Source organism: Gymnoscopelus braueri (assembly GCF_963280865.1).
Source record: "Gymnoscopelus braueri genome assembly, chromosome: 7".
NCBI lineage: Eukaryota > Metazoa > Chordata > Actinopteri > Myctophiformes > Myctophidae > Gymnoscopelus > Gymnoscopelus braueri.
In genome coordinates, this window is record NC_137608.1 from 42,119,780 (window position 1) to 42,147,518 (window position 27,739).

Here is a 27,739-nt window from a genome sequence, read left to right on the forward strand (position 1 = left end):
TTGTTGTTGTGCTACTCAGAAACGGCTCAGATCAGATCATAACATTCAATCCAAGTCCCTATGGCACATTAACAGGACAGCTGGAGGTCATAGACCAACAAATGGAGCCGCCAATCACAGTGCCATGGCTATGCCCAGTTATTCTTATATATTGGTAATGGGACAAAGTATTTGCCGATTACCTATTAAATCTCATGAGGTTAAAACATTGATCAAAGTACAAAGGAGGACAAAGGAAAACACCCCCCCCTCACCTGTGGCTCTGCCTTAACATGGCATGGGGTATTTATAGACCGATGGGCAAGCATAATTGTGGGAGGGGAAGGCTCAGTATATCTATCCCTTGTTTTGAATACTGGTCCATCACAATAAAGCATCAAGGAATACTGTTTGGTCCTCATCCAGCTACCGTAGGAAGATGGTGAGTGAACTCAGATGGATGCTGTCTTCGGTTAACATTGCATTTGGCCTCAGGGGGATTTAAAGAGAGCATCACGTGTAGACGCCTGATTTCTTGGCAGTTTAGATTATGTTCTATGGCCATTAACACTGAGATGTCTTTATTGTTTGTTAAACATCCACATTGTTTATGGTGAACAAAATGGAACATAGTTAGATATTTTGAAAAGTTGTATCAAAAATATTTTGTAACTAAATTGCAACATGTAAGTAATGTATTGTGCTTATAAATAACTGTGCTCATTGTATGTTTTCATATTTCTCTATACATGACCTGAAAACTATACATGTTGTGTGCCAGTATGTGTGATGGTGTCTGAGTCACAATCCATAGTCCATGCTACAGTTTTAAGTGCAGGAGTGTTGTGAATGGCCAACGAGCCTGCTACATTGGGCCCTGATGCTAGTTTAGTTTTTGTGCACATAAACTGAGAAACGGTAAACATTTACAAAAACAATCCAAAACTTGTCTCAAACCAAACAGAAAAAGGAGGAGCCGAGCAAAATGGCAAGAAATACAATGACCTTCCATTCATATGATTTAAAAGTCTAATCCACAACGAGGGTTAGACAGCAGCTGTCGACAGCCCTGTGAATCTAAGCAGTATGATGTCATCATGCTGCATTCCTTCACACTATTTTTCACAGTTCCTTGGCAGTCATGTAAATAGCTCAACGTAATCCTTGCCTCCATGGGATTTCCAGTCAAATGGGGCTCAGTGTGGCATCCTGTCACCACCCAGGGCCCATCGCAATAATCCCTCATCTGATACTAGCTCTCTAGAAGCTAGAGAAGAGATCGGACCACAAACTGCAGGAAAAGAGTGGAAGCATGATGAGTAAATATTTCCATCGCAAAGTGTCATTGATACTAATCCGCCATAATCAAACGTGCCCTGTTGCGCAATTCATGCTGAGCAGTTATCATCAAGGTTGTGATTATTGTCTTGTTGTCATAAGCACATGCGTCATCACAAACCGATAATGAGTGAAGCGCAAACAGAGACCCAGGTGATGATGACTGTGCCAGCGGTGCTCTTACTAATGACTTTGTCACTGTCAAACTCTACAGGCACCCAAGAAAGCAAAGAAGGGAGCCAACTCAAACGTGTTCTCCATCTTTGAACAATCCCAGATCCAAGAGTTCAAAGAAGTCAGTGCTCTGCCCATGGTTTCCTTTCACATAGAATGAAAGCGTGATGGATGCTGATGAGAGCATTGATTTGAGCATGCCAGACAGGACAATGTGCACACAATATAGTACTATAACGACTGATCTTCAACAGGCCTTTACCATCATGGACCAAAACAGAGACGGTTTCATAGACAAGAATGACCTGAGAGACACTTTTGCAGCTCTAGGTGAGATGTTGTTTGGTTGCACCTACAGTAAAAAAAAATCTGTTTATGACTATACAATGTATGGTGTGCGTGTGCGTGTGCGTGTGCGTGCGTGTGTGCTTGCATGCATGCGTGCGTGTGTGTGTACCGTATGTATATATTTCAGAAGAAGATATCTGGTAAAAATGACCTGACATTATTCGCATCTTTGTGTAGGGAATGTTATATCGTTACTACACCCCCTCTCTAGCTAATAATAAAATACCCTTTTCTAGGTCGTTTAAATGTGAAACAGGAGGAGATTGATGAGATGCTGAAGGAAGCGCCAGGACCGATTAATTTCACAGTCTTCCTCACCATGTTTGGAGAGAAACTAAAAGGTAAAGAAATTGTTCTGCTACTTATCTAGAATGTCAGGGATAAATAAAACTGCACTGAATGATGTTCATCTATATATGTATCAATGTATTGGTTGGTCTGCTGTCATCACATTGTATATCAAAGGACATAGGCTTGTTCAGTGATGAGGGGAAGGTTGAGACCGTGCCAATGCCTGAAATAGATGCAATCCCCTGGATCATTGGTTCTCAAAGTGGGGTCCGGGGACCCCAAGGGGTCCTTGGGGGGGTTCCAGGGTGTCCCCAGCAAAATGTGTTAATATAGCATCACAATAATTTTAACCACTTTAACCTTTTATACTTTGGCTATTCAAAAATAGCAGATATACAAGCTCATAGTGCGGCACCGAGTGCCACGCTATGAGCTTGTAGATCTGCTATTTTTGAAAAATCCTGAACATTTTTGCAAATCTTTGAATATACATATTTTTAAAGCAAACATTTGTAACTCAAATCTTTGCTTCGGGGGGTCCCTGCAACAAAATATTTTGAGAAGGGGGTTGGTGGCCAAATACATATCGTTTTGGGGGTCCTTGACATGAAAACGTTTGGGAACCACTGCCCTAGATTTGTTATGTCCCTCTATTGATAGAGGGGCTGCTGACAGCATTTGACCATAGACTAGCAGAGAGATTATCACATTGCTGGAGATGTTTGTTTCTCTGAAGGTGCTGATCCAGAGGACACCATCCTCAATGCTTTCAAAGTGTTTGACCCTGAAGGAAAGGGCACTTTAAGGAAGGAATTGTGAGTATATATTATAAACTCACCATTAATAAACAATAAACAAAACTACTATTACTACTAGTACTACTACTACTACTAATAATAATAATAATAATAATAATAATAATAATAATAATAATAATAATAAGTGTAATAATAATAATAATAATAATAATAATAATAATAATAATAACAACAACATTGTAGTTACTATTAAAGTCAGAAATCATCTTATGACTATTCGTTATAAAGTAGTTAACATTTTTGATGATTGAAACATCTGTTTTTGACTGATGAATAAGAGGTGGTACCCTGCTGACCACCACCAACACTGTCTTTACAGTGTGACAACAATGCTGACAACCCAGGCAGACAGGTTCTCTCCTGAGGAGGTTAGATCTCAACCACTCACGAAGACAGGCTATTTGAAATATATTATCCAATCATGCTCTTGTCTACATTATTATAAAATACTGGGATCAATAATTACGTTTACCACTGCTGCTTTATGCTATGCAAAGTCCTGTTGTGTCTGTATCATTATGCACAGTATTTTTTTAATCTTTAATTCATCAATGTTTCTTCACTTATGTCACCAAGGCAAATGGGCAGTTTTACTATGGATGGTGATCTAAGTGATTCTGTGTTTGATGCCAAAAGATCTGAACACACCCTACACCTGAACTAAAAACACATTTTAACATTGAAACACAAAGGTTGTGCCATGCCTTCATTCACACACAAAATATTCTATTTTTACTCCACCCTCACAGATGGAGCAGATGTTCACTGCATTCCCCCCAGACGTAGCAGGAAACCTGGATTACAAAAACCTGGTCCACATAATCACACATGGGGAAGAGAAAGACCAAGAATAGATTAATATCTTTGTCCACCATCTTTCCTGATGTTTGGACTGCCCTCTGTGTAATAAAATAAATGGAACATGTTTTCCCAGAGACGTCCAGATGTTCTTGATCAATTTATATCAGCTAGAAAGTTCAGGACAAGTCTGGCAAGGTGGTCCACTTGATGTTGCAGTTCCCTTTCTGACCATGTGATATGTGATTGTAGAGCGACATTAATGGGCAAAATAAAACAACGAATTGTAGAAAATGATGATCATTTGTGTTACAGTATGTGCAGATCTACAAGCCCATCGAGATACAAGGCACAAGACATTGCACAGCGATGCCTTGTGAGCTTGTATATCTGCTATTCCTGGCGTGCAATGAAGTATATCAAGCAGTCATGCATCCACAGCATGCTGATTTTAGGCCTACTTCTTCAGTGTTAATATTTCATGCACTATCAGTAATTGCTTCCAGGTCATTTGAAAACGAAAAAGGCTATCTCCTATCTAACAACACACCGCTTATAAACTGACTCTACACATGGATTTACATAGATCATCATGGTATATAGGTGTTAAATTAATTAAACAAAAAAATAAACAAAAACCTGTGTGTCTACTGTCTAGCAATCTACCAGGCAGGCACATCCCCAGTCCCACCTCAAAGTAATAGTAACTGACTAGCAAAAGCTTTAGTAACACACCACTGCTCCCAAGTGGTGAAATACTAGATTGAAGCAGTGAAGCGGATCCCCAAATTATTCAGAAGGGAAATGCTGACAGTTTTTGAATGGAAAATTATGATTCTGTAAGGTGCTGGCTACTTTAGGCAATCACAGCACTGCCAAGTCAGTCTGTATTTTAAGATATAATAATAATGATGATAATACATTTTATTTGTAATGCACTTTTCATTCACAAGGAATCTCAGCCACATGGTAAAAACACATCATCAATCATATAAGGTTAAAAAAGCAGGGTTTAAAAACAGATGTGGCTAAACAACAATTCAACACGAAAATGCAGAGTAAAATAATGTCGTTTTTTTTGTTTAGTTATAGGCTAATAACCGGATGTGTATGTGTACGTGTTGTGTAACATATATGTCCTATCCACATCCTACTATATAATTGGAGTAACCTCTGTCTGTCTTGGGTGGTGGGTCGGTCGTCGACCGGGTATGGGCTAGTATCTGTTAATTGAAGCAATGGACATTTCTTGTAAAAATGTGATAAATGTGACTTATTTACAATTAGTTTTCCTTTCAATACATATATTCTTCACCCTACAACACACGAGCGCACACACACACACACACACACACACACACACACACACACACACACACACACACACACACACACACACACACACCCCTATGGCCCAACCTATGTGATTAATATATATTTGCACCAATATCAGACACATTCCTGTGCACCTGCTGCACATGAAGTGATTCAGTCTTATATTACCATTAGCAGCTTGATGAAAGCTGAAACTCATGCCTTACGCTTTAGTTCACATTTTCTTGACAATGTCCTATCTTTGCTGGTCTGCTGTGCCTCACTGACACTTCACTGTAATGTTGAAGTGTTTCTCCTCACTGCCCAGGTCCAATATATTCTTTATTTAGCCCCGTCTATTTTGTAATGGGGATGTGTGTCAGGAGTAGTATACGCCCAATGATTGTGCGTATGAGGTAGAAGATCGGTGTCAGTGTTTCAACAAGGGCTCTATAATTATCCACCAGCAGTAACTAGGCAAGTAAAAGGGGACTGGGTGACCCACTCACTATTCTCTGTCACCCGTTTGCTTGTTTTCTTTGTGTATTGTATGTGTCGTGTATTTGTGTTGCGGAACTATAACACAAATTGTAGAGCAGTAAAATAACAGTGAACAATATGCACACTTTACCCAATGTGTACTTTGTCTTTCTGGTTAAAATATCAGGTTGCAGTATATTTAAGCCATTGTGAGAGGCCAATGGGACTGACAGAATGAATGCGCTCCACGGCCAAGGAGCTGCTTATCTATGGATGGAGTCAGGAGGACATAATGAGAATCACAGCTTGGTCATTAGTGAAGGAGAAAGTAGTAAGGAAAGAAGAGGCGCTGAGTCAGTCTGAGATCCCAAAGGCCAGATTTTGCCAAAACGGCCTCGACTCGCTGGTGAGAGGCCCACCTCATGGCACATGACTAGTATGACTACTATCAGTACTATGTGATTACTGAAAAGCACGATGGCTCAATTGGCCTTGCCCACATGGATTGCACTGCTACCCTGTGTTGAGGTGGTCCACTGCTTCTGCTTTCCCTGTCATTAAAGACATGCTACCACAGAAACTAACTACTTAAACTCTCTATTGTTAGTAAAGAAAATGGTTACTGTACTTGCTACACCAAATTTCTTCAGCATCCCCCAGAGCAGGGAAGCTGGGGTTCAAGTGGTTAAAGATATCCCAGAAGCCTCTATATGATTCAATGAGTCCCTTTTTTTTTTCAATTCTCACAACCGGCATGAGAATTGTAAAAAAAAACACCCAGAAAGTCTATGTACCCCAGCTAGATTAGCAGTAGAAATATAATGACATTAATATAGCTGCAAGCAGCGATAAGCGGGGCCAGGGAATAGAGAGACAGAGAGAGAGAGAGAGAGAGAGAGAGAGAGAGAGAGAGAGAGAGAGAGAGAGAGAGAGAGAGAGAGAGAGAGAGAGAGAGAGAGAGACTAATGCGGAGTGAGTGAGGGCAGGTGTGATTATGGATTGAGAGGGAATGACAGCAGGTGAGGTGGGTAGATCCAATCCATGGGAATAGGCCAGGTGGACTGTTGCTGTTGCTCACTTTCTAAAAGAACATAATTATGAGAAGAGAGAGAGAGAGAGAGAGAGAGAGAGAGAGAGAGAGAGAGAGAGAGAGAGAGAGAGAGAGAGAGAGAGAGAGAGAGAGATAGAGAGACGGAATAGATTGAAGAGAGAGAGAAAGAGACGGAATAGATTGAAGAGAGAGAGAGATAAACGGAATAGATTGAAGAGAAAGAGAGAGAGAGAGAAACGGAATAGATTGAAGAGAAAGAGAGAGAGAGAAACGGAATAGATTGAAGAGAAAGAGAGAGAGAGAGAGAGAAACAGAATAGATTGAAGAGAAAGAGAGAGAGAGAGAGAGAGAGAGAGAGAGAGAATCGGAATAGATTGAAGAGAGAGAGAGAGAGATAGAGAGAGAAAAGGAATAGATTGAAGAGAAAGAGAGAGAGAGAAACTGAATAGATTGAAGAGAAAGAGAGAGAGAGACATGGAAACGGAATAGATTGAAGAGAGAGAGAGAGCGAGAGAGACATGGAAACGGAATAGATTGAAGAGAGAGAGAGAGACATGGAAACATAATAGACTGAAGAGAGAGAGAGATGGAAGCAGAACGGATTGAATGGACATCTCAACCTATTGCCATTAACAGGAATCGAACCCTCAACCTTCGGATTGACAGGCTGCAACACTACCTATAGTGCTATAGCTTTGTACAGATTGAGGTTGTCTGTTGAAGATAAAAGTTAACCAGTGAAAGCAGCCGACCTACGAGCTCAGAAATACGTTGCTATCTGAAAAGTTGTGAGATTGTAGATCGGAGAGAGAGAGAGAGAGACATGGAAACGGAATAGATAAGGATAATTCCTTTAACAGGTCTGTTCATGAAAGTCCTTGCGGTCTTGTTTCCAATGAGGGCCTGTGAGCAATTAGGGGTTAAGAGTCTTGCTCAGGGACAAATTTCATTTGCTGGCCTGGCCTGGAATCGTACCTGGGGCAACTAGGGCCTTTGGCTCCCTAGGCTGGCTCACTAACCACTCAGCTATGGCCGCCCCTCAAAAGAGAGAGAGAGAGAGACAGACATGGAAACGGAATAGATTGAAGAGGGAGACATGGAAACGGAATAGATTGAAGAGAGAGAGAGAGAGAGAGAGACATGGAAACAGAATAGATTGAAGAGAGAGAGAGAGACATGGAAACATAATAGATTGAAGAGAGAGAGAGATGGAAGCAGAATGGATTGATTGGACATCTCAACCTATTGCCATTAACAGGAATCGAACCCTCAGTTGCAGTGCAGCTGCTGGCATTTCAGCACGGAGTTTCGAGTCACATGGGGGCGCGAGCCAATGAGAGCGTGAACACACGCTGTATACAGGCAGTGCAGCTGCTGGCATTTCAGCACAGAGTTTCGAGTCACATGGGGGCGCGAGCCAATGAGAGCGTGAACACACACGGAAATACCATAAATAAGGGACAGACACACACACACACAACCCAAGCACGGTGATATAGTAAGCTCCACTTGGTCGGAGGCCTCCTTCCGCGTTCGCAACAATCATGTTGTGTGCAATGCAACTTAAATGAAGTCTGCATCAAGTGAACTGGCAACCTTGAGATTGTAAGGCACACACTTAAGCGAGAAACCATTGGAACAACAGACCTGACCTGGTGAATGAGAGAGAGAGAGAGAGAGAGAGAGAGAGAGAGAGAGAGAGAGAGAGAGACGGAATAGATTGAAGAGAAAGAGAGAGAGAGAGAGAGACATGGAAACGGAATAGATTGAAGAGAGAGAGAGAGAGAGAGCGAGAGAGCCATGGAAACGGAATAGATTGAAGAGAGATAGAGAGAGAGACATGGAAACGGAATAGATTGAAGAGAGAGAGACACGGAAACATAATAGATTGAAGAGAGAGAAGCAGAATGGATTGATTGGACATCTCAACCTATTGCCATTAACAGGAATCGAACCATCAACCTTCGAATTGACAGGCTGCAACACTACCTATAGTGCTATTGCTTTGTCCAGGCTGAGGTTGTCTGTTGAAGATAGAAAGAAGAAAGCAGCCGATCTACAAGCTCAGAAAGAACGTTGCTATCTGAAAGGTTTTGAGATTGTAGATCAGCTATTTTCAGAATGAAGTATGTCATACATACTTCATACCCTCTCAAATAAGCATTTCAGGTTATCTTTATCAATTGCATTATGTATTAATTGACACAATTACTGGTAGTGTCTGTTGATATTTATAAGTATTTCCGTCCATTATGAACCAAGCCTCTGTGTCCCGAACTACTCTAGATCACTGGTTCACAAACCATTTACCAATAAAGTCATTTTTGTGTCTCCTCGGAACGAAAACTAGTGAAAGTAGCCGATCTACAAGCTCACAAAACGTTGCTATCTGAAAAGTTGTGAGATTGTAGATCGGCTATTTTCACAATGAAGTTTGTCATACATTGCAAAAACATACTCTCTCCAAGAAGCATTTCATGTTACCTTTAACAGTTGCACATGCATTAATTGAGAGAGAGAGACATGGAAACATAATAGATTGAAGAGAGAGAGAGAGGGAAGCCGAATGGATTGATTGGACATCTCAACCTATTGCCATTAACAGGAATCGAACCCTCAACCTTCGGATTGACAGGCTGCAACACTACCTATAGTGCTATAGCTTTGACCGGGCTGAGGTTGTCTGTTGAAGATAAAACTGAACCAGTGAAAGCAGCCGATCTACAAGCTCAGAAACACGTTGCTATCTGAAAAGTTTTGAGATTGTAGATCGGCTATTTTCAGAATGAAGTATGTCATACATTGCAAAAACAGACCTTCTCAGATAAGCATTTCATGTTATCTTTATCAATTGCATATGTATTCATTAATACAGTCTTGTAGTTTGCAATGCACTTTAAATGAAGTCTCCACCAAGTGAGGCTTGAACCGGCAACCTTGATGTTGTGAAACATTCACTTATGCGGGAAGCCATTGGACCAACAGACCTGATACAGTGAAAACGGAGGTCAGACAGATGATACCATTTCACGCAAATAACTGAAAAATCCTGGGTTTAAGTGTTTTTCAAACTGCTCAAAATTGCGAACAATCTAAGGGCGGAGAGAGAGACATGGAAACGGAATAGATTGAAGAGAGAGAGACATGGAAACAATAGATTGAAGAGAGAGAGAAGGATGGAAGCAGAATGGATTGATTGGACGTGTCAACCTATTGCCATTAACAGGAATCTAACCCTCAACCTTCGGATTGACGGGCTGCAACATTACCTATAGTGCTATAGCTTTGTCCAGGCTGAGGTTGTCTGTTGAAGATAAAAGTGAACCAGTGAAAGCAGCCGATCTACAAACTCAGAAACACGTTGCTATCTGAAAAGTTTTGAGATTGTAGATTGGCTATTTTCAGAATGAAGTATGTCATACATTGCAAAAACATACCCTCTCAAATAAGTATTTCAGGTTATGTTTAACAATTGCACATGTATTAATTGACACAATCATGTTGTGTGCAATGCAACTTTAATGAAGTCCGTTAGTCCGCATCAAGTGAGGCTTGAACTGGCAACCTTCAGGTTGTGAGGCACACGTTTAAGGGAGAAGCCATTGGACCAACAGACAAGAACCTGTGAAAAAGGAGATCACACAGATGATACAGTTTCACGCAAATAGCTGAAAAATCCTGGGTTTAAGTGTTTTTCAAACTGCTCAAAATTGCGGACAATCTAAGGGGGGAGCTTACTGGTCAACGTGATACATGTGTTCCTCATGAGTCAAGGTACATGTGTAAGCAGGTTTAATGGCTGTCGGCCAAACGAGGCATGACTTTTGCCCGTTTAAAGTTTGCACTTTCAAAAAATCGCTATAGCGCCCCCCTTTGACCAATTGGAGTAAGATTGGTTTCAGTAATATTTGGAATGACCCTCAACATTAACGCAAAGTTTCAAAGAAATGTGAGTCTGCATGTATGTGTTAGGGGCAGATGAATAATTGTCATAAAACTGCAATATTCATTGGCTCATTAAAGCTTCATTTTTTCACTTATGGAAAATATCAGTATCAGTTTGTCGGCATAGGTCCAAAGTTCATGTGTAAAACGTTTCGTGCAGATTACTCAAAAATCCCAGGAGGATAGGTTTTAACTGTTTTTCATATAATTCAAAATGGTGGGAGATCTAAAGGTCAGAGGTCAAAAGTCAGAGGGTTAAAGTTGTTCATCATGAGTAGACGCATGTGTGTATTGAAGTTTTATGGCTGTAGGTCAAACAGGGCATGAGTTGTACCTGTTCAAAGTTGGCATTTTCAATTGAGTGCTATAGTGCCACCTTTTGACGAAAGATTGTGAGATTTATTTCTTGATAGTTTTTCATGACCATCTACCATATGGCCGAGTTTCGTAAAAAGCGACAGCACGGTTCACCCAGAACTGCGAAAAGTGGCAGAAGAAACAGAATACAGGGAATAATAAAACAGGTCCAGAGCTGAGCTCTGGCCCCGTAATAAGTCAGATGTAGTCACATTCTGGAACAATTTAGATCAATGTTATAGTAAGTGACAGATTTTCTAAATTTAGCAGTTACAACAAGAATAAATGCAGGCAATATTTTAGAATTGTTCTCCTTTCTAAAGTACATTTCTAGTGAAAAAAACCTGTGCCCGCAATGTCTGTAGATTCAATGAACATAACAATGATAGCTGATGGTGGGGGTGAGGTGTGTGCTTGCATCAACAAAAAATAAATACATTGAAGCACTAAATGTAACCCCAGAAGATATTTAGTAGCCTAAATACAAAAGTGAATATAACTTGGAAGATGCATTTTGGGGGAAGAGGGATTTGTTAACAAAATATAGTTTCTTGTGTCGAGAGAGAGAGCGAGAGAGAGAGAGAGCTAAACTTGTTTCTATTATTTTAAGCCCAAAATTGAACATTTCAATCAAAAAATAATAACTATCAAAATCTCATTAAGTAAAAACCTTCTCATATTATGATGACAGTCAGATGTGTGATACTTGTGTCACAGGGTGTCAACTGTTCTTTAAATCCCCAAACACAACACAAGGTGAAATATATATCACAGTTTAGTTGACAAAGAAGAAATGAACAGTTAAAAAATACAGCAGGCTAAGCGTTTTCTTTTTTCTTTCTTTTACATTAGGCAAGAGATAAAACTGCACAGACACAAAATATACACACCGGGTGTATGATAAAAGATACAAAAGAAAAAACAAAAAGATGCATTATCACTGTGTAATGTGGGGCGGCAGTGGCTCAGGGGTAGAGTGGCCAGGTAGAGTGAACTGGAAAATCGCAAGGTTCCCAGTTCGATCCCGGGCTGGGGCGCTCCCCCAGAGTGTCTTCGAGTGTCAAAGTGTCCTTGAGGAAGACGCTGAACCCCTAATTGCTCCCGATGAGCAGGTTGGTGCCTTGCATGGTTTCCTCTGCCATCGGTGTATGAATGTGTGTGTGAATGGGTGATTGTAAACGCACAATCTATGTAAAGCGCTTTGGATAAAAGCGCTATATAAATGCACCATTTACGCAGTGATCATATACAGCATTCAATTAGCGGGTTCTTCAACAGGGGTGTCTGGGATCCCTAAAAAACTATCATCTCAGTAACTCTGAGGACCACAGTTACTAACATTTCTTTGTGATGATAGGAACTTTTTTTTATGTCTGAAAGTACATATTAACCTGAATCTAACACAATCAGCTAAGAGAACGTGTAAACAAACAAACACACATTTGATTTAGACAACACTGATGATAGCGCTGTCAAACAAATCTATGAATAGAAGTCATCAAAGCTGCAGCATTACTTGGAGGCAACCCATAGTCTCTTAAAAGAAAAACCTGTGGAATACTTCCAAGCTAGTCTCCAATCTCTCAATAGTCAACAGACATGGATGGTGAGCTAGCTTATCAAGTTGTATGGATGAAGCAGAGACCCCCATTTATTTGTTCTTTCATTTGAGAGCAAAAAAAAAGGATTTGTCTCTCTCTCAGCTAAAGGGTCCTTGGCCTGAAGAACGTTGAATACCCCTGCTGTAGGTTACTACATGATAAGCGTAGCAAACAAAAATCATAACTATCATAGTATCACAGCAGCAGTCAAATCTGACACCCTCCTCAGCAGCTGGCTGATGGTCAGCTCCTTCTTCTGGTATGCCTTCCAGAACTTGGCCAGCTTGCCTTGCATCAGCCTACACTGCTTGCGCACCGGCTGCTGCTGCAAGGGGATTAGGTTAGCCTCAGTATGCCGCAACTGCAAGAGGAGGTACAACTGTAAGTTGCATCGCTGTGTCTCCTGTTTAAGGCGGTTGTGCCAGCCTTCAACATAATTGTTTGTCCTTAGGCAGCTTTTGTAGACAAACCACTGCTCAGGCTTCCACTGGCCAACAATCCAGGTGTTGCGGATGTAGTTGAGTATGGGTCGGAGCTGGTCGTTGACACTGGCTGCGACCTTGTCGAAAGCTGCCACGATATGGTCGACAGAGATATATGGAAGGGTGAACATCAGCGTGATGTAGTGATGGACTGCACCTGAGGCGAGGTAGGCCACTGCCAGACCAAGCTGCTGGACCTGACACCACAGGGCTGGAATCAAATGGAAGTTGCAGCCGTGGATGACGGCATCAGGCAACAGTTTAGCTGCTGCTTGCCAGTTAGCTCTTGTCACCAAGTGCACCTTCTCGAGGTTGGGTGCCAGGTTCTTCATAGCCTGGAACACTGCAACATAGTCCTGCTTCCTCCTTGATGACATAAGGACAAATGTCAGAGGGACTTGCTTCACGTTCTGGCCCTCATCATCCCAGAGGAAGGCGTGGAAGCTGAACAGCTGCTGGAAGGGCTGGTTCACTATGTTAAATGTACCACCCAAGAAGAGCTGCTTTACGCACTTCAGCAGCTCCAGTTGTTTAGGCGTGGCAAAGATGAGGTTTCGAGCCCCATCCTTGTTGATGTCCTGCTGGAGGAATCCATCCGGTACATGATCCTTGTCTAGCACATAGTCCATGGAGGAGGGTTCTTCTGCAGGCTGTCGTTTCTCCCACTGGTAGTTGGAAGACCTAGCCACCTCCTCCCCTAAGCTAGCAGTCGACAGCCGACTGAGGACGTTGAGGTGGTGAGCCCCGTCCTGGTTGAGGTCCTGCTGGAAGAGCCCCTCCTCTACATGATCCTCGCCCTGCACAAAGTCCCTGTCCAGCGCAAAGTCCAGGAAGGTGGGGCCTGCAGCCCGATATTTTTTCCGCTGGTAGTTGGCACACCTAGCCAGGCTGGCAGGGTTGAGACGAATGCTGGAAGGCATGTCTACGGCCAGCTCCTCTGACATCACCTCCTTCACTATGCTGGCAGCCGACTTGAAGAAGTTTGTCTTGGTGAGTCCATATACGTGCTTGGTGAGCTTTACCTAGGAAATCATAAATCAAGTAAATAATTATGATCAATGATGTTGCAACAGAATGAAACTAAATTCCTGGGCATGATAATTAATCATAAATGATGTTGGAAACAACATCACACAGAATTTATCAAAACAGTATAAAATAATTGCATAGATATCTATCTGTCAAAGGGGTTTAAGTTGTGGAATAGTTGTGACAAGGAATTAAGAAAGTGTAAAAGAAATTATAATAAAAAATAGTTGTGATGCATTGCTATGGACAGTGTGGTCAACATGTTTGGTGTATCCCTTACTTTAATGTGTGTTAAGAAATCGCTATAACAGCAAAACCAAGGTAGGGGATGGAATAAAATGGGGTCGGGTTTCTCCCATGATGGTTGTGATATTTTATGTGGATGAATTCCATCCAAATTATCTTTTTTTTATCTTCTTCTTATATTAACATTGGCATAAGGGAGGACCAGGACCGGCCAGCGGGTGGACAGGATGGCGGACCACGTCGTCCCGCTCATGTCACTATGACTCATAGTCACTATGACTCAGCCATAACCATAGAAGGAGTTCCCAATGCAGCTACGCCCAAATATGGAGTGTGTTGTCTAACCTCAATGTGTCTTCATGGCATCAGGCGCAAACAAATCAGTCAGCTCCATATATGGGCACAAAAGGGGCATGCCCATATATGGGCATATATACTGATGACATCAGCGATCTCCATATACAGTATGGGCATAAAAGGGACATGACTGACAGGTATATAGATCTCCATATATGAGCATATTGGTCGGATCGGTGGTGTAATGTAGGTGTGAGGGCCCGAACTCTAAATGTGAGGGCTGCCTCTAGTTCCCAAAAAAATGTTAACCATTAATAAAGACAAAAATAAACTGCTACTACCTTGGTGGCAATGCCAGGCTGTCCAGCATGGCTGTGACCAATGCGGCCTTGGGTAAATCTATCCCCATTCTGCTTCACGGTGGCCTTGCAGGAGTTGCTGTTGTTGCTGCGGGATCGTATAGAGCAACGCCACACTGTGTGTCTGGCCGACCCTCCACACTTCTTGGTGTAGCTGAATCCATGGTTATCAACCAAAAGCAGGCCACCACGCTGTGTGCCGCCTTCCATGATCTCGTAGACTACGTTGCTTGACTGCCCGAGGGGGTCTCCGTCTGGCTGCTGGGGAACCAGTCCCGGTGGCTCAGGTGTGGCTAAGCCGAGGTCGCAAGCCCCGTCCTTGTTGAGGTCCTGCTGAAGGGATCCCTCTGGTACATAATCCCCGTCCAGTCCGGTGGGGCCTGCGAGCCGATTCTTCTGCCGCCGGTAGTTGACACGCCTAGCCAGGTTGGCAGGTTTGGAACGAATACTGGATGGCATGTCTACAGCCAGCTCCTCTGCCATCACCTCCTCCACTATTCTAGCAGCTGACTTAAAGGCGTTTGCCTTGGTGAGTCCATTCACTTGTTTGGCGAGCTTGACCTGGCAGCAAAAATCAAGTAAAACTTTATGATCAATGATGATGACAGAATGTGTATGAAAATACATTTCTGGGTGTGATAATTGATCATAATTTCACACACACACACACACACACACACACACACACACACACACACACACACACACACACACACACACACACACACACACACACACACACACACACACACACACACACACACACAACTACCTTGGTGGCAATGCCAGGCTGTCCTAAATGGGTGTGACTCATGTGGCCCCGGCTAAAAGAATCTCCAACCTGCTTCACTGTGGCCTTGCAGGAGTGGCCGTTGCTGCGAGTTCGTATAGAGCAACGCCAAACTGTGTGTTTGGCCGACCCTCCATACTTCCTGGTGTAGGAGTATCCATGGCTGTCAACCAACAGCTGGCCACCACGCTGTGAGCCGCCCTCCACGATTTCGTAGACGGTCTGGTCTGCAGGAAGGATAGTGGCGGGGCTCCCTTCAACCTTCATGTACACAGTATCGGCTGGAATGTGAGAGCTCTCAGTTACCGGCTCAGGTAGCCAACTTGCTTGGAGATCATCGATGGTCTGGTCTGCAGGAGGCTGGATGGTGGTGCCATCTTCAAACTCCACCTCTTCAGACCTCCGTGCCCTCTTCCGTGGTGCAGGTACTACACAATCACTGAATCGGCGTGGTTGGCAATGTGTTCTCTGTTGAGCATAGTGGAGATGATTCAAAATTTAACCTACCTGGAATCTGTGCCCCCCTTTTATCCAAGCACACACATCACCCCCACAGAAAGGCATTTAGGATGAACAATGTATATCTTGAAATACTTTGCAGTTTCTGGGGAAGGGGCGTTTACGAGCCCTGATCTTGCACTTGTTGTAAGTCGCTCTGAATAAAAGCGTCTGCTACTACGTAAAATATAGCGTCTTACTCTGCCCAGTTTTCTCAAGGGCTCCATTTTCCAAACAACAGGCTCATTTCCATTCATGTCCAGGTTGTCAGGGTTGGGAGGGATACTGGATGGCATGTCTACAGCCAAGTCCTCTGCCATCACCTCCTCCACTAAGCTAGCAGCTGTCTTGAAGACATTCGCCTTGGTGAGTCTATGAACCTTGAGCTTCACCTGGCGAAAAAAAAATCTAGTAAAAATTGTGATCAATGATGATGATATAAAGTGTATGAAAATACATTTCTGGGCATGATAATTCATCCTAGAATTAGTTGGAAACCACACATGAATAATGTAAAACCAAATGTCTAAAATCATTGCAAAGAGATGTATCTGTCAATGTGGAAATTATGTGACAAAGAATCAAGAATGTGGAAATAAAAAAAACATGATTTTTAGATAATTCACTTGCTATATATTGCTGTGGACAGCAATAACCATGTTTGGTGGATCACTAAAATTAATGTGTATTGAGAAATCACTAAAACAGCCAAAAGTACTAACAGAGGTAGGAATGGGAAAAAAAGAAGGGTCGGGTCAACTTTCTCCCATAATGGTTGTGATATTGTCTGTGGCAACTTTCACATAAGAATTCACCCCCACAAAAAAAGGCCACCCAAAAAATTGTTAATGAGGACAAAATAAACAACTACTACCTTGGTGGAAATGCCAGGCTGTCCAGCATGGGTGTGTGTCATGCGGCCCCGGGTAAATGAATCCCCAACCTGCTTCACTGTGGCCTTGCAGGAGTTGCCCTTGCTGCGAGCTCGTATAGAGCAACGCCACACTGTGTGACTGAACGACCTTCCATACTTCCTGGTGTAGGAGTATCCATGGTTGTCGACCAACAGCTGGCCCCCACGCTGTGAGCCGCCCTCCATGATCTCGTAGACGGTCTGGTCTGCAGGAAGGATAGTGCCTTCTTCGACGACCTTTGTGGACTCGGTGTCAGCTGGAACGTGAGAGCTCTCAGTTACCGGCTCAGGCAGCCAACTTGCTTGGAGGTCGTCGATGGTCGGGTCTGCAGGAGCCTGGATGGTGGTGGTGCCATCTTCAAACTCCATGTGCTCTTCAGACCTCTGTGTCCTCTTCCGCGGTGCATGGGTGTGACAGACGCGGCCCCAGATAAAGTCATTCCCAACCTGTTTCACTGTGGCCTTGCAGGAGTTGCCCTTGCTGTGCGCTCGTATAGAGCAACGCCACACGGTGTGTTTGGCCGACCCTCCACACTTCTTGGTGTAGGAGTATCCATGGTTGTCAACCAACAGCTGGCCACCACGCTGTGAGCCGCCCTCCAAGATTTCGTAGACGGTCTGGTCCGCAGGAAGGATAGCACCGGTGCCCCCTTCAACCTTCATGTACACAGTATCGGCTGGAATGTGAGAGCTCTCAGTTACCGGCTCAGGCAGCCAACTTGCTTGAAGGTCATCAATGGTCTGGTCTGCAGGAGGCTGGATGGTGGTCCCATCTTCAAACTCAAACACCTCTTCGGATCTCCGTGTCCTCTTCCGTGGTGCAGGTTTCACACAATCACTGTATCGGCATGGTTGGCAACGTGTTCTCTGTTGATGTAGCAAAGTGGAGTTGATTAAAAACTGAACCTACCTGGAGTATGTGCCCCCTTTTATACAAGCACAATCACCCAGCCCCCCAGAAAGGTATTTAGCATCAACCTTGCCTAGAACACTTGGACTTACCCCCAGTGCATAATTATTCCCTCCCGCACATATACACGTACGGTCACATAATGAATTATTGTGATTACAGAGGGTATACTATTTTTTTTGGTCATAATTTCGGTTTGAGTATACTGCGTATACTGGTAGAACACACCACTGCTTATCCCCAATCCAACCCTTGATGCTAAGAGCCAAGCGGGAAGGCATTGGGTACCATTTTTATAGTCTTTGGTATGACTTGGCCGGGACCCCTGACCTCCCAATCTCAGGGTGGACACTGTAATCACGAGGTCGCTGAGCCGGTTAGACCAAAATATAACCCCCACCAAACAATACTGGGGTTACAGTGGGCCAGCCTGTTTTATACCCAGGGGTAGAGTCTTGGCTAGTCTAGTTTTTATACCCTGAGGTATAAAACAGGCTAGCCCAGACTATACCTCTCTAGTGTAGATTATACCCAGCTGTTTGTTTTTTTTCATAAGTAGTCTGTATTTTAATGTATTTAATTAGATTTCCCCCATATATTTTGGTCTTACTTTGTAAACATATCGAAATGTAATTGCTAAATATACTGGATATCAGGTTGGTGCCAAAAATCTCATATCAGTCAGTATATTACTAGTACAGTGTGTGTGTGTGTGTGTGTGTGTGTGTGTGTGTGTGTGTGTGTGTGTGTGTGTGTGTATATATATATATATATATATATATATATATATATATATATATATATATATATACACACACACACACCCACGTGTATGGGGGTGTGTATGGGGGTGGGGGGTTAAAAAAAAAACTTTCCTGACTATGGAGTTTCGGGGAAAGAGGGTTGATGTTTACGAAATCTGATCTTGCACTTGTAAGTATTATTGTTTGTCTTTAAATGGATACACAGGACCTTAATGGGAATGAGCCCTGGGGCTTATTTGGGTTTATCCATTTAGCATTATTTTGTATAAAACTGTGCCACCGTGCCTTGTTTTGCAAACTGTTAATAAAGTATTCAATCAATCAAAAAAAAAAGTTGCTCTTGATAGGAGAGTCTGCTAAATGCTTGAAATTGTAAAATATAGCTTCTCTTACCCTGCCCAGTTTCCTCACGGGCTCAGTTCTCCCATCGACAGGCCCAGTTTCATCCATGGCCCAGTTCTCCTGGCACCGTAAACACGCCTCAGGCTCGGCTCCGGTGGTCTGCAGTTGGACACAGAATGTGTTATAACTAGTGGTTTGTTATAGACTCGATTATATAGATCAAATCTGCGTAAAAACAGCAGAAAGTCAGCAAGCGTGAAACTGTTATCATTAGCATTCAAAGCGGGCTAACCAGACTCCTTTGAAGACACCAGTGTTGCCATATTCTGCGAGTGAAATAAGCAACCAGGTCTATGAAAACAAGCCCAAAAGAAGAAACATTTTACCAACACATATCTTGTATGGGGGTTACGGGTCCCTGGCACAACATAATTTCAGATGGGGGGGGGTCTGTGGGTGTCCTTGACATGTTTGAGAACCACTGGTTTAAACAACATTAGGAAGCAAGAAAGACCAATTAAGCAACTACACTTTAGAAACAAGAGCCCAAAGTAGCTTATAATAAGCGGACATGGCAACGCTGGTTATGCCTATTGCCTAATTTATGCTCCGTCGTACGGCGGTGTCGCGTGCCGAAAATAGCCGATCCCCAAGCTCACAAAGCGTAGCGGATGTGACCTTTTGTGAGCTTGGAGATCTGCTATTTGAGTATATGGGTTTTACAGGAGGTACGGTAATCTCGCGTGAAGTCTGGGACCTTCTAGTCGCGCGCTGAAAATAGTCAATCTACAAGCTCACAACCAATGTTGCCATGTCGGCTTATTATAAGCGACTTTGGGCGTCTTTTTCTGTAAAGTAGCTTGTAAATATTGGTAGTTGTTTCTAAAGTGTAGTTGCTTATTTGGGCTCGTTTCCAAACGTCGTTTAAACCAGTGGTTCAGACATTCAAGGGCTATGGACCCCCAAATTGATATGTACCGGTGTCTGCACTCTGCAGACCCCCCCCCCCCCCCCCCCCGCATCTGAAAATGTTTTATGCCAGGGAGCCCCGTTCAAGATTTGTGTTAAAATGTTACAAAAATATTCCTCTTTTTTTTAAATAGTAGTAATCATGTAGCCTAGTCGCTTATTTTGGGCTTGTTTTCATAGACCTGGTTACTTGTTTCCCTCGCAAAACCTGGCAACGCTGCTTGTGAGCTTGTAGGTTACTGTGTTACTTGGTCGTACGGCGAAAAATGTCTCACATCACGCGAGATTACAGTAGACTCGAGACGAGGTGTGGTTTAAGGAAAAAAACAGAGACAAACGAAAGGAAGGACGACCATCGCCAGCTAACGGCTAGTACCGCCGTGCCGTTTAGGTTTATTTACTTATTTTTTTAATCCACATTTTTTTTTGAACGAAAGCTAACATCAGATGTAGTAGAATTAAGTACAAGTGAGATGTCGATGTAGGTTGTATCGTTGAAAAAGGAGTAGCTAGACGGGAAAACAGGGTCACGTCGTCGTCATCATCATCATCCCCCCAAACCAGGACAATTCACCGAAGCTAGCCTAACATTGGGTCGTCGATGCTAATCTAAGCTAGCTGGCTAGCTCACCCCAAGCTATAAACAGATCTCACTGAGCTCGTTGTATTATATACTCACAGACGCCACGATGGCCGACGTCGACAAACTCAACATAGACAGCATCATCCAGCGTCTGTTAGAAGGTAATGCAATGGCCGTTTTGTTTAAAAAGATGTTGAATGGTTGTGTTTATTTTACCCGCATGCTAATTGTTAGCCCGGAGGTGTGTATTTGTCAACACCGCTTTGGGAGCTAACAGCTAGCAATCCTAGCCTTGGATGAAGACTATCATAGAATGTATTTGATCGATTCTGACTTTTACTTTCGTATCTGTGATATCTGATATGCAAATGTCTAAATCAGGTTTTCAACCAGTGGTCCGGGGACCACCAGTGGTCCTTGAGGGGGTCCCAAGCTAAATGAGTTCAAAGTTAACATAGCGTCACAATCATTTTAACCACTTAGCGTTGGCTATTAAAAAAGAAATAGATCTACAAGCTCATAGCTCGGCACTATGTATATCTGCTATTTTTGAAAAATCTTGAAAATGTGTGCATATCTTTGAATACATATATTTTTTAAGGCAAACATGTTTAACTCACAATCCTTGCTTCTGGGGGTCCCTGGCACTAAACATTTTGAGATGAGCCAAATGTATAGCAATTTAGGGGTCCTTGGCATGAAAAAGGTTGAAAATAACTGGTCTAAATCGATAAACTACATCTATGATAGTCTTGATCCAAGGCTGTAGCAATCCAAGCTCTTCCATACATACGTAATGTCGTTGGCAAAGGTTATCATAGCATCGCTATTGGGCTGGGAAAAAAAACACAAATAATTGTAATTTGTATCTTCATCGCTCTGTGTGTCGAACACATACTGAAAAACATCCTGCTGCCCAGCGCTTGTCCTTTACTCAGGGCTCAACAGTGGTGGAAAAAGTACTCCCATTTTTTTTTACCTAAGTAAAAGTATCAACAGTGCAATGTATATTACAACTCTGTTACAAATAAAAGTCCTGCATTCAAAATGTACTTTTTCGTTAAAGTATTGGCATCAAAATATACTTAAAGTACCAAAAGTAAAAGTAGTCATTGTGCAGAATGTCACAAACAAGTTCAAAATATATAAAATATATTTTGAAGATAGCAGATATACATGCTCACAATGTGTTGCATTGCGAGCTTGTAATTCGGCTATTTTCAAATAGCAGAAATATATAGACCGTAAGTGGTTAATGTATGTTTAGTAATACAAATCTAAATCTAAAAAGTAACTAGTGACTAAAGTTTTTAAATAATTGTAGTGGAGTAAAAGTACAATATTTTCCTCAGATGCAGTGGAGTATTAGTAAAAGTATTGAACTTTGGAAATACTCCACTAAACTAAAAAGGAAATACCTCAAAATTGTACATAAGTATAGCATTGAGTAAATGTACTTAGTTACTTAACACCACTGAAACACCTACATATAATTGTATCTTCAACGCTCTCTGTCGACCACATACTGAAAAACGTCCTGCGTTCGTCCTTTTAAGGGCTCAATACTAAATTACTAAAGCATACAGCTATGGTCAGTGAAATGTATAATTATTGTTACTGACCACTTATTGTTCCATATTTACAGTCAGAGGTGCCAAGCCTGGAAAGAATGTCCAACTACAGGAGAATGAAATTCGTGGATTATGTCTCAAATCAAGGGAGATCTTTCTCAGTCAGCCCATTCTTCTGGAGCTGGAAGCCCCTCTCAAAATCTGTGGTAAGTGTTAAATCACCATACTAAATGCCAGGCTGGTGAAATAACACCACCATGCACCACCAGATGCTGGAGAATTCTGGCTGTGCCTGGGATGCTTGTCCAGACATTTTGGAGGGAAAAAAAAAAAAGTAATGTTTTTATGTAAGTTGAAAACTCCGATACATCAATCCTACTTTCCCCCCCTAACTGATGCATTTGTTTTTCTGCTATCTTGTAGGTGACATTCATGGGCAGTACTATGATTTGCTGAGGCTTTTTGAGTATGGGGGCTTCCCTCCAGAGAGCAACTACCTATTCCTGGGAGATTATGTTGACAGGGGAAAGCAATCCCTGGAGACCATCTGCCTGCTGCTGGCATACAAAATCAAATACCCTGAAAACTTCTTCTTGCTGAGGGGAAACCACGAGTGCGCCTCAATTAACAGAATATATGGCTTCTATGACGAGTGTGAGTATTGCATAATGGTAGTTAGGATTCATATATATGTTTTGGCTGAAAATACTGACTATTTAGATAAATGATAGTTATGTAATTTAAATGGATGCTAGGTATTTTGTTTACTTAACAAATGCTAAGTATGATATTCAGACATGTCAGGTTTGATTATCCTGTTATCCTGATTACAATGTAGCACAATAGCACACTTATTTTTATTTAGTACTCTAGTATTCCTTGACCTGTCACCCTGTAGATGGTTTACTATTTACTAAGTTGCGTCCATGGCACCTAACTCTGTTGCTCTTTATAGCAGTGACTGTTAAATGCCTAAATTGTAAATGTAAATGTCAGTCTTATTTTTGTCCCCTGCAGTGTCAACTGCTTTAGTACCATTAACTGTTAAGGGTAGATCAGGGTTTTAGTTTCTTGTTTATTACCGCTTTCCCGATGTGGACTGCAGCTAAAAACATTATTTTAAATCTTTCTAGGTAAAAGAAGGTACAACATCAAGCTCTGGAAAACATTCACAGATTGTTTCAACTGCCTCCCTATTGCCGCCATTGTTGATGAGAAAATATTTTGCTGCCACGGAGGTAGGTTTAGGTTTATACCTTTTCGATATCAATTTAAATATTATTTTAGCAACACTTTTCCCCTGTGCTGCACCAGTCAACAGTACTATTCAATGTGAATGAGCTGCACGTGTTGTCCAAAGTCTATCCCTTCATTGACGTCAGCCACCAGTGTTGTTTGACATTGAGTATTGCTGACTATTGCTGTGTTTGTAGTTCATCCTCTGATTATCGCTGCTGTCAGATTACTGACCTTGGTGGTAGTGTGTGTTTATTTATACTGTACTTCATGTGTTTCCACAGGACTGTCACCAGACCTTCAGTCCATGGAGCAGATCAGACGCGTCATGCGGCCCACTGACGTACCCGACCAGGGTCTCCTCTGTGACCTGCTCTGGTCAGATCCGGACAAGGATGTCCTAGGCTGGGGGGAGAACGACAGGGGCGTATCGTTTACCTTTGGCTCAGAGGTGGTGGCCAAGTTCCTGCACAAGCATGACCTCGATTTGATCTGTCGCGCACATCAGGTAATCAAAATCGTTTCCTTTTTTCCATGGGTGATGCAGCCTTTCCATTTCACTGTAAAATTGTCTCCAAAAGAGTAAAAATGTTGGTTTAATGTGCAGAATATTTCCAGTGAGATTGGTATTAAACCACTTGAATCATCAAAACTGTTCAGGGCATTGTGCCTTTATTGACAAATTGATAATGGCAGAGTTCATTCACTGCACACACTTCACACAGATACAAGGACAACAGGGATCCCATCCATGTATAGTGCAAGGGATAGTAGACTCTCTAAATGGTTTTCATCCTAATTGTTGATCTGAAATAAATTGACAGGTGGACAAGATCTATGATTAAATATGAAATAATTTATACAAATTAAACATTTATGTAATCTCACGACAGTTATATGTAAAATCGTATTTATAGTTATGAGTAAATCTAGGCGCATTCACTGTTATGTTATTAATTGAGTGAGTTTTTATTTGAGGCTAGGTGCCATTTACATTTTTGTTGGTTTATTTAATACATTAAACTGTTATTTTTTTGCTTCTGATTTTTCAGGTTGTTGAGGATGGCTATGAATTCTTTGCAAAAAGGCAGCTTGTGACTTTGTTCTCAGCGCCTAATTATTGTGGAGAGTTTGACAATGCAGGTGCCATGATGAGTGTGGATGAGACCCTCATGTGCTCTTTTCAGGTGAGAAGATATTATATTAGTATAAGGGTGTAGTATATATTTTGCAGTGCAGTATAATTACGAAAATCCAATTTTGGTTATTTGGTTATATAAGTAAAGATTAAGGAAGAAAGAAAATGCTTATCAAGATACGTTTATTCAATGACATAACACATTCACAACAACGTAATAAATAAATAAGATATCGGAGCAGGTAATGCTGGACTTCAAATCCAATTTCATTTTGTGAATTGTGTGTGCAAAACACACAACCTTAATGGCAACATCCATCACATCCGTATTTTCCTGTGCTATCTTGCTGGTGAATAATTAAATGATGGGGGGCCTGGGGAAAGCAGAATTTTGTTGGTGCAGTCCACCTCTTTTGTGTCCATGCAGTGTCAAAATTGTGACACACTATAGGAGTCATCTTATTCTTAACTTTGCCAACTGGCTTTGTGAAAACAGACTGCTGTGTTGTTTTTCTCAGTTTACTGTCAGCTGGAAAGGTCTTGTAAAATGATTTGTGGTTTATCAGAAAGTGTCTTTCCAAGTTCCCTTTCTTTGCCATCGCTGCACAATTGTATTTGTTGCAGATGTTTTCATTTCGACATGACAACATTTTTTAAATCTTGTCACTTCATATCTTCCTCAACTCATTCTCAATACTGCTGTCCGTCTTTTAAGCTGTCGTGGAAAATGAGTAGTACCGTAACCTAGTACTAAATGGGTAACAAACCATTCCAATGCTAAATTACGCTGCATGCTCCAGATTTGTTCACATTTAAACCAGCAAGCCTGATCGTGTTTGGGCGGTGGGCAATATTATTTTTTCTGGGTCTTCAAATTGCAGCCGACCAAGAAAAAGCCACATGGGGCTGACGGATCATGGTTTCCCACACCTGATGTAAAGTATCAGACTATTGTTGTGGCTGTGGTTTAGCACCAGAGTAGCAACCGACTTAAAATGCTGGTAATATTGTTGATACTACAGGCCGCTTTAACCATTAAAAAAGAAAAATCGGAAGGGTATTGTAAAAAATAAGAAAGAAGAGAAAAAAAACTGCCACTGTTCCCAGTGGACATTAAGTTTCCTGGCATGTTTAGCGCCAGTTATTGTTCTTAGGAAGGACATTAATGGGCTGAGTAGACAACGATATTAGTTACCTGGTGTTATGACAGTACCTGTCCTACAGTGCAAGTGTCCAAATGTTAACATGTGCAACAGTTTTGATAGAAGTAGTTTAAAATCTGCTGGCATCCATGGCCATGTGGGATAGGTTGGGCGAACCAAGTGACATCCTCTCAGGAGGCAGATTTGTGCTCTTGCTCCATTGACATGATTAGATTTATATCTGCGCTGATCCCTAGATTCCACAGTCTGTCTATAATTGGTTTCCCTGTATGACCAACGAAAACCTAATTAAACAAGTGGAGCCAGGGATTTCCAGTACAACAGTTACGATTTAATTTGCTGTCCCCTTCAGAGCATTTCTTTTGGACACTACTGCTAAACAGAAAATAACACATTGAAAGTTTAGGAGAAAATAATAGAGCTGTTACTATCAAGAAGTATTAGTCATAGTTCAAATTAGTGCATTTTAGATACTTTTCCTGCTTTTATTGACTAATGATTTTTATGGCCGTTTTCTGTTATTCTTTTCACTGTTCTTTTAGATTTTAAAACCAGCTGAGAAGAAGAAGCCTAATGGCAGCCGTCCTGTGACCCCTCCTCGCAACATGGTCACCAAGCAAGCCAAGAAATGAGGTGGCTGGTGTTCCCACTTCCCTGTTCTGCTTTTGTCTTTTGCATTTGAAGGATTGCTTATCCTCCATGCTGCCAATACAGAAAAGATATACACTCCTACCCGATGAAAGCAAATAATTTTGTTGTTTTTGTCCACAAGGGTAAATTGATATGTCACCATGAAAACCTCAGGTGTTTTGCACTCCATTTTGCAACTAAGTCTTTGCCACATGACTGTTCAATCAGGAAAAATGTAACAATATGGCTAATTATGCACAGGAATGCCTTGTTTATAGCTGTGCACAATTTTCTTTTACAATTTTGTTCATGTCTCCATTTCAGTTGTCACATTTTCTTGTCACCGTCAATAATTGATATTAATGGTTATGGAACAACTGTGGAATAATATGTGAAACACCTGTTTTATTTCTGTACAATTTTATTTATCATATTGCATTGACTTCTCCGCACTCTGCATCATCACATTTTTAAAACTGAGTCTTGTGCTAAATTAAATGAATAAAGAAAGCATTCTTGTAATGTTAATCTTTCTAATAAACTTTGAGCGTATTTTAGGGGAAATTTTGTATTTCATTATTTCTATTCCTACTTTTTCAATATTGAAAAATAATTTCACTCTGCGAACATAGTACATGAGTTCTTTACAGTTTACTTTTTGGCAAAAAAAAATCTTAAATTTTTTTTTTTAGTACTCCAGTCAGTCTAGTTTTCTTAAAGGAGTAGTTCACCCAAAAAAGTACTTATTTTCTATCAATTACACACCCCATGAAGCCTTGAATTCATGGAGATTTTTTTTTGTTTTTGTCACATTCCTGGGCCAATAATTAGATGACTGGAAAAATGAGTCATCTTTGGGGTGAATCACTCCTTTTAAGGGACAGTGTGTAGCTGGAATAGATGACTGGTTCCTGACTGGTTCCTGTTGTGCACATCTTGCGTGCAAACAACTGATCTGAGCTGCTGGTTTGTGCAGGACTGGGCAGTAGTAATGAATAAAGCCATCAGCAGTTGGGATGGAGACCTGAACTTGTTGTACACAGCAGTGTAGTCAGGAGACTCCAGCTTTGTCCAGAAGAAGGGTTTTGGCAATCTGTAGACTACCGTTCCTAGCCTACATACTTCCAAGTTCCATGGTGCCGTCATCTGCATCCGAATGTCTTGTTTTACAGGCAGCTGATGACATACTTTATTCAGTTTATTGTATTAGTTCAACAGCACTCAAACACTGAGTGCGCACTTATGAGGCCAAGCCGTAATGTGCACCAAGAGAAGTGCATACTGGACTCAAACTTAAAGTAATACCTTGACACAACACAGGGTGC

General features: G+C 41.8%; 3 protein-coding genes across 3 annotated transcripts; 2 read left to right on the top strand and 1 right to left on the bottom strand.

Moving 5' to 3' along the window:
- The first annotated feature begins 392 nt into the window (after window positions 1–392).
- On the top strand, window positions 393–3,873 carry myl2b (myosin, light chain 2b, regulatory, cardiac, slow). The gene is made up of 7 exons (XM_080432987.1): window positions 393–421; window positions 1,532–1,612; window positions 1,746–1,821; window positions 2,076–2,180; window positions 2,867–2,945; window positions 3,268–3,316; window positions 3,698–3,873. The coding sequence occupies exons 1-7, from the start codon at window positions 419–421 to the stop codon at window positions 3,800–3,802; spliced, it is 498 nt and encodes a 165-aa protein (XP_080289113.1). The 5' UTR covers window positions 393–418; the 3' UTR covers window positions 3,803–3,873.
- Window positions 3,874–11,739: 7,866 nt separating this feature from the next.
- On the bottom strand, window positions 11,740–19,400 carry LOC308088730 (uncharacterized protein). The gene is made up of 6 exons (XM_080433288.1): window positions 19,176–19,400; window positions 17,070–17,975; window positions 16,396–16,587; window positions 15,680–16,165; window positions 14,890–15,468; window positions 11,740–13,998 (listed from the first exon to the last, which is right to left on the bottom strand). Exons 1-6 carry the CDS (start codon window positions 19,230–19,232, stop codon window positions 12,682–12,684), a joined length of 3,537 nt encoding a protein of 1,178 aa, XP_080289414.1. The 5' UTR covers window positions 19,233–19,400; the 3' UTR covers window positions 11,740–12,681.
- Window positions 19,401–20,412: 1,012 nt separating this feature from the next.
- On the top strand, window positions 20,413–26,978 carry ppp1cc (protein phosphatase 1, catalytic subunit, gamma isozyme). The gene is made up of 7 exons (XM_080432553.1): window positions 20,413–20,837; window positions 22,322–22,453; window positions 22,671–22,901; window positions 23,381–23,485; window positions 23,768–23,991; window positions 24,536–24,670; window positions 26,327–26,978. The coding sequence occupies exons 1-7, from the start codon at window positions 20,783–20,785 to the stop codon at window positions 26,414–26,416; spliced, it is 972 nt and encodes a 323-aa protein (XP_080288679.1). The 5' UTR covers window positions 20,413–20,782; the 3' UTR covers window positions 26,417–26,978.
- Window positions 26,979–27,739: the final 761 nt, after the last annotated feature.

What these genes read in the sequence shown, in the direction of transcription:
- myl2b (XM_080432987.1), top strand. An exon ending in GTTTGGAGAGAAACTAAAAG is followed by an intron (nt 2,181 to 2,866) that starts GTAAAGAAATTG and finishes GTTTCTCTGAAG; the next exon opens with GTGCTGATCCAGAGGACACC. An exon ending in ACAGGTTCTCTCCTGAGGAG is followed by an intron (nt 3,317 to 3,697) that starts GTTAGATCTCAA and finishes CCACCCTCACAG; the next exon opens with ATGGAGCAGATGTTCACTGC.
- LOC308088730 (XM_080433288.1), bottom strand. Translation starts at nt 19,232, where the DNA reads ATGGATGAAACTGGGCCTGTCGATGGGAGAACTGAGCCCGTGAGGAAA. An exon ending in AGCCTGGCATTTCCACCAAG is followed by an intron (nt 16,588 to 17,069) that starts GTAGTAGTTGTT and finishes TTTTTTCGCCAG; the next exon opens with GTGAAGCTCAAGGTTCATAG. An exon ending in CCTTGAGAAAACTGGGCAGA is followed by an intron (nt 16,166 to 16,395) that starts GTAAGACGCTAT and finishes TATGCTCAACAG; the next exon opens with AGAACACATTGCCAACCACG.
- ppp1cc (XM_080432553.1), top strand. Translation starts at nt 20,783, where the DNA reads ATGGCCGACGTCGACAAACTCAACATAGACAGCATCATCCAGCGTCTG. An exon ending in AGCCCCTCTCAAAATCTGTG is followed by an intron (nt 22,454 to 22,670) that starts GTAAGTGTTAAA and finishes GCTATCTTGTAG; the next exon opens with GTGACATTCATGGGCAGTAC. An exon ending in TGATCTGTCGCGCACATCAG is followed by an intron (nt 23,992 to 24,535) that starts GTAATCAAAATC and finishes CTGATTTTTCAG; the next exon opens with GTTGTTGAGGATGGCTATGA.